The sequence below is a fragment of the Atta colombica genome, unplaced genomic scaffold, assembly GCF_001594045.1.
Source record: "Atta colombica isolate Treedump-2 unplaced genomic scaffold, Acol1.0 scaffold250, whole genome shotgun sequence".
Classification (NCBI taxonomy): Eukaryota; Metazoa; Arthropoda; class Insecta; order Hymenoptera; family Formicidae; genus Atta; species Atta colombica.
In genome coordinates, this window is record NW_017259349.1 from 161,202 (window position 1) to 166,941 (window position 5,740).

The following is a 5,740-nucleotide window of genomic DNA, read 5'->3' on the forward strand; positions in this document are numbered from 1 at the left end:
TTCTTACCCATCCTTCCTTTTTGTATCATGTAAAAAAAAAAGATAATTATTAATATTTGAATTTATATGTTCATGCGCGCACATACATCTCTTATCTGTACATGCAATAGTGCGAGGATTGGTGAGAATCGATTGGTGCGGTAGAAGACCAATAGGTAGGTATAATCCGTATAGAGTGTATCGGTATATGTATGTACATACACACAACTACATGTTACCAAGTACGAAGCTGTACGAAAGGAAGCCATCAAAAGATGTCGATCCGACGAACTCTACAGCAGTCATCGATGGTCGTCGACGATCGACAGATGTAATTCAGTGCTTATACGTACTTATTCAGTCACATTCAGGCAAACAGCGGTAGACCGCGCTAGATAACGATTGTCCGGTCGGTGATAACGAGAACGCAAATAAATTTAAGTGAATTATTTACAGTGGAGTTATTTGTGGTGCGTGAAAAAAGCTTTCGATAGTGTTATAGTTTTTTACACCACATAAATTATGTCGAATGTCGACGAGTATTACACAGAGATTTTGCGATTTGTAAAGCAAGCTGGTTCGGTAAGTCGATTAGTTACATGATTAGTTGTGCATAGTATCTCTAATTTTTAACAAAAAAATAGTTTACCGATAAAATTCATCGAATATTAGGATATTTTGCAGCGTACCTATATTCTGCAATCTTTTTAATCGCCGCGATACAATATCGCTCACGCGACAATATTCGACCCGCTTGACGAATATATTAGGTAGAATTTAATTTCATTACAGTATAATTTCCATGATTTTAATATCTATAAAATTATATCATGAAAAATTCGTAAATCCACGAGATCACTTATATGTTATCTGTACGGCATAGATAGCATAAAGGCCATTCCTTGACCAACTCCGATTAACTTAATCAGCACTATTTTATTAAGTTATATGAACAAAACAAATAATAATTAATTAATAGAATTATATTTATTAATACATATATCAAAGAAAGATTAACTATATATTAGAGACGAATTGTTTTAAGTGATTTTGTTGCTCAAGTTAATCGGAGTTGATCGAAATGACTTTAAGTATCATAAGTGTGAAAGACGTATAACACGTAGCGCGCGTGACAATTCTTGAAATAGTATGCAAAAAAGGGGAATATACAAATTCGAAAGATAAAGATGCAGGAAAACAAACTATACTTTTGCTCTTATCATAATCACATTTTTCATAGCAATGGCATATTTGTTTACAAATAACTCTGATAGTTACCTGACTTTAAAGATAATAATATACTCTAAAGATATTAATTACATTACTTACTGAAGTATCTAGTTTTCCCTCGATACCATCTATATAAAAAATTAAAAGATTTAATTGTGCTTTATATTTTATCTGCAGATTGTCAGAGAAAAAATTTATCAACATAAAGATGTACTTACAAAATCATGTGATGTTGACTTTGTTACGGAGTGGGATCAAAAAGTTGAAAAACTTTTAATTGATGGAATATCATCCAGATATCCTGACCACAGGTAAACAGACAAAAACATAACGCAATATGCGTAAGAAATATTTTATAATAGCAAAAATATCTTGAAAATATCTTTGGAAGAAATTAAATGCAAATTCAATTTGTTTCAACAGCTAAAGCCATTAAAGCTCCAGGATATAATTTTGTTATCTACTCTCTTATCTATTCTAAGTAAACATATGTATTTTATGACAGATTTATTGGCGAAGAAAGCACTTCCTCAGGACAAAAAATAGAATTAACAAATTCTCCAACATGGATAATCGATCCTATCGACGGCACGATGAATTTTGTTCATGGTTTACCATACACATGCATCTCGATTGCGCTGCTTATTAATAAAATAACAGAAATAGGAATAGTATATAATCCAATTTTGGAGCAACTTTTCACTGCTCGCAAAGGTCAGGGCGCTTTTCTCAATGGCGCCCCGATTCATGTATCCAGTGAAAAGGGTAATTTCTCTAATATTTTTCATTAGAAATAAAGTATACATATATATCGATAGGATTATACATATAATATCCTTCCGATAGATCTTTATAGTTTGGCATTTATATACGCGCTCAAAATATTTATTCAAATGTTTTGTTAGTACTTTAATCATAAACTCGATTATATGTAATGTAAATAATTATTAAAACGAACATTTTTAAACGATTAGTAAAGAGTAAATTGAAATACATATATCTTACGGTACCATACGTAGCATCAAAAAGATTATCCTGCATTTCAAATTTTGAAAATCTTTTTCATATGACTACACACAACTATTTAAATTTTAGTTTACAAAAATTCCTATATATACAATATATATAAATCAATATTTTTAATATATAATTCGAGTCCTTCTAATTATTTTGTTAAATTTAACTAACTGTCATTACTCCAGAATTGCGTCAGGCATTAGTAATGTTAGAAGTGGGAACTAGTAGAGATCCAGAAAAATTGAAAATAGTCCTACAAAATATAACACTTCTTACATCACATGTACATGGGTAAGACACATTTACAGAATATATTAGGTATGGGAAAAAGTTCGTGGCGTTTTTCCCGTTAGATGGCATTAAAAAAACGCCACGAACTTTTTCCCACACCTAATAATTTCTAATTATGTGCAAAGAGATTTATTTATTTATTTACTTATCCTACAGAATACGATCGTTTGGTGCGGCAGCTCTAAATATGTGCATGGTGGCTCTTGGTGGTGTTGACGCTTCTTTTGAATTTGGTATACATGCATGGGATGTTGCAGCTGGAGATCTTATTGTTCGAGAAGCTGGCGGTGTGTCAATAGATCCAGCTGGTAAACAATTACAAACATTATATCAGTCACAGTCAAATAAGAGATATAATATAAGATGGAAATAAATGCCAAAATAACGCAAAACTAATTCATTTTGTTTTTACACGTTAAAAGGAGGCCCATTTGACGTGATGAGCAGAAGAACATTGTGCGCATCATCGATGGAATTAGCTCAACAACTTTCCAAAATATTAATCCAGTATTATCCAGAACGAGATTAAGAAGTATAAAAGCTTCATGGAAGATGAAGAAAAATCATTGTTTTTACGGATATCGGATTAGGCACTAAAAATAATGCAAATATTACCTAAAAGAAAAAAAATGTAAATTCAAATTAGGTGCCTATATATGAAACATATTGTTGTGATTTTTATATTTTGAAAATATCACAATGAAATTATTAATTTCTTTAAAACATTTAAATTGCACAGTGTATTTCAAGAAATAAATTGATGAATTTATTCACTTGTGATATGTAACCAACTAGACTTACTATTGGTACATTGTTATATAGATGGAAAAAATAACAAATTGCTTATTAATTATATAAAAATAATATAGCATTTTTTTTAAGAGACTTAAAATAGTATTACTTTTATTGTTCTTATTTCGTGATATATTGTGTGTATGTGTACAATTATATACATGTAATAACATAATAAAATGATTGAGAAAAATTCAGGGAATGTATGACAGAATTGTTAATTTTCTGTATTTTGTACATTTTTCAATAAAATGATATATAGCTTGTTACTTGATACAGAGATATCTTCTTATACCATGAACCTTCTGCTTCTAAGCAGATATAGTTTTTAAAATCGAGAAAAAAAATGTTATTATAAAAAAAATAAATATAAATTATAAATTTATTAGATTTTATTCACATTAAAATATTTCTACATATTTTCTGAGCATTTCAAAAATAATGTGAAAGTGAGTGAGAGTGAATGAATAAGAGAGTGTGTGTACGTGTACGAAAAAACAGAGAAAAGGAGGAGAAAAAAGGAAATGAAAGGAACAGAAAAAGAGCGAGATAGTGTTTCGAAAATAATATATTTATAGCATCTGTTTTTTCATTTTCATCGAATATGACCTTTAAATATCTAAAAACTCAAGAAAACCGCAAATATTAGTATTATATAAAGTTTTAATTTTTGACTGAACAGTTTAGTTTTCAAAATAATTTTTGAAAGAAAAAAATGTATCGTTTATATTCATGATAAATGTCACGTGAAAATTTCATAATCATGTACTTTACCTGTATACATACTTACGAGTCCTCCATTGTAATCTCAAGCAACTTTAAGAGAAATCTTAGCGCGCGGATATAAATCTAGTTAAACCTTCTATAAACCTTGTTGAACTGTTTAGTGACAGTACATGTACTTTTACGCAGTAGACACGACAGTAGGCGCAAGTACATCGCATTTTTCCTTTCCTCCTCATCAATTGTTTTCATCACCTCTTCCATTGCCTCCCCTCCTCACAGGGAGGGCTACAAGTGAAACATTACCAAATTGCCAATTAGAACGATACATATATTCTCTTTAATTATAGTTTCATAGTATATTTTTACTTCTGTATTGAAACATTCCCGTAAAGCATATTTCTTAAGGAAAAAAGAAATATGAGTTTAGCACGATAATGAAAACAATTATTGTTTAGAAGTAAAATGTAAATAGTTTAATGAACGTTTCGACTTTTCTTGGAGTCATGCTCAGCTTACAATCGACGATGCACAAATATTCATTAATATCTGTGAAAAATCTTTGTTAGAGGAATACTAGTCAAAATGGTTACAAGGCCTGAAGTAAATTAGTGAAAATATATTCAGATCAACATTTAGAAATGGAATATATTTAGTAATAATACTCTAGATCTTGTAGCCATATGTTTCTGAATATCTGAATGTACATTGTCAACTATGAATTGAAGATGACTAAGAAAAAATCAGAACTTTCTATTAAACTACTTTTACTCCTAAAAATAATCGTATTATTTTAATCACGCTTCAATTACTGCGCGAAATTCATATTTCGATTTTTTCCCTTCATGTTTAATATCGTAAATCGTAATATTTATTAAACATATATCTTTTCCTGTTTTCATCATTTGATTTTATCGATATTTTGTTTTATCGATTTATATTACATTGTTTTGTCTTGAAACAAAAAATACTAAAACACATGTACGTATCGCGTATTGACTATCTTTATTTATTTAAAAAAAAATGCAAATATTCAAACATTAAACGTGCAATTATTTATGAGATTTAGGAAATTTGATCGAAATTTTATTATACTTCGCCTCGAATAAAATCCTATATTGTCATGAAAAGTTCATTAAACATTTTCAAAACTCAAATTATTTTCGTAGGACTTATGATCTCAGAATTAAACGGTTCTGAACATATATTGAAAAGTAGTTGCGCTAAATATCCCAGGCAATCCCCCATGAATACCTTGTAACGGGATCGGCGCTAAAGGCCCTCGAAAGGTCCGGTCGCACTTAACGATGTTTGAATCGAAGACACATCTGAAACATAAGCAGTCTCGTATAATCTTGTCACATTCAAGATCACACCGTGAACCATTCACAACAGCATCGATATTCAGTTCTAATTTCAAATAATTAAATTTTCGAATTTAGAATTAGCGATTTTAAGAAATTGTAAAAAAGTATAAAAAAATCAGAAATCCAAGTGTTGCACTTGCAGCAATAAAATTCTTACTTAACACAGATTGCAACAAGTAACGTTTTAATAATAATTATTTTGCATATAATACCTTGATGACCGCCTTTATCTTAAAATTTTGCATCGTAATGCAGTAAATATATATATTTTTATCTCTATTTAACATTAATATAAATATGTTTGATTATATTGTAAAAATATAAGATAATATTCTTTGTAC

The 5,740-nt window shown here is 29.6% G+C and overlaps 2 protein-coding genes and 1 long non-coding RNA gene across 3 annotated transcripts in view; 1 reads left to right on the forward strand and 2 right to left on the reverse strand.

Annotated features, from left to right (window-relative positions):
* The first annotated feature begins 145 nt into the window (after positions 1 to 145).
* On the forward strand, positions 146 to 3,170 carry LOC108688949 (inositol monophosphatase 1-like). Its single transcript, XM_018195511.1, has 6 exons — positions 146 to 561; positions 1,387 to 1,520; positions 1,715 to 1,974; positions 2,412 to 2,517; positions 2,674 to 2,825; positions 2,940 to 3,170. Exons 1-6 carry the CDS (start codon positions 502 to 504, stop codon positions 3,044 to 3,046), a joined length of 819 nt encoding a protein of 272 aa, XP_018051000.1. The 5' UTR covers positions 146 to 501; the 3' UTR covers positions 3,047 to 3,170.
* LOC108688950 lies at positions 2,023 to 3,011 on the reverse strand. Its single transcript, XR_001931817.1, has 3 exons — positions 2,930 to 3,011; positions 2,663 to 2,822; positions 2,023 to 2,479 (listed from the first exon to the last, which is right to left on the reverse strand). It is a non-coding gene; the product is annotated as an uncharacterized LOC108688950 (long non-coding RNA).
* Positions 3,171 to 4,107: 937 nt separating the features above from the next.
* Positions 4,108 to 5,740, reverse strand: part of LOC108688974 (serine/threonine-protein kinase PRP4 homolog) — a 9,083-nt gene continuing 7,450 nt past the window's right edge. Inside the window, exons 13-14 of the mRNA XM_018195546.1 lie at positions 5,287 to 5,360; positions 4,108 to 4,320 (exon numbers count right to left, since the gene is read on the reverse strand). The gene's annotated coding sequence lies outside the window, so the exon portion shown is untranslated. The remainder of the gene's footprint in view (positions 4,321 to 5,286; positions 5,361 to 5,740) is intronic.

Excerpts from the sequence above, each read along its gene's own strand:
- LOC108688949 (XM_018195511.1), top strand. The coding sequence starts at position 502 with ATGTCGAATGTCGACGAGTATTACACAGAGATTTTGCGATTTGTAAAG. Across the intron at positions 2,518-2,673 it reads CTTACATCACATGTACATGG|AATACGATCGTTTGGTGCGG; the intron begins GTAAGACACATT and ends CTTATCCTACAG. Across the intron at positions 2,826-2,939 it reads TGTGTCAATAGATCCAGCTG|GAGGCCCATTTGACGTGATG; the intron begins GTAAACAATTAC and ends ACACGTTAAAAG.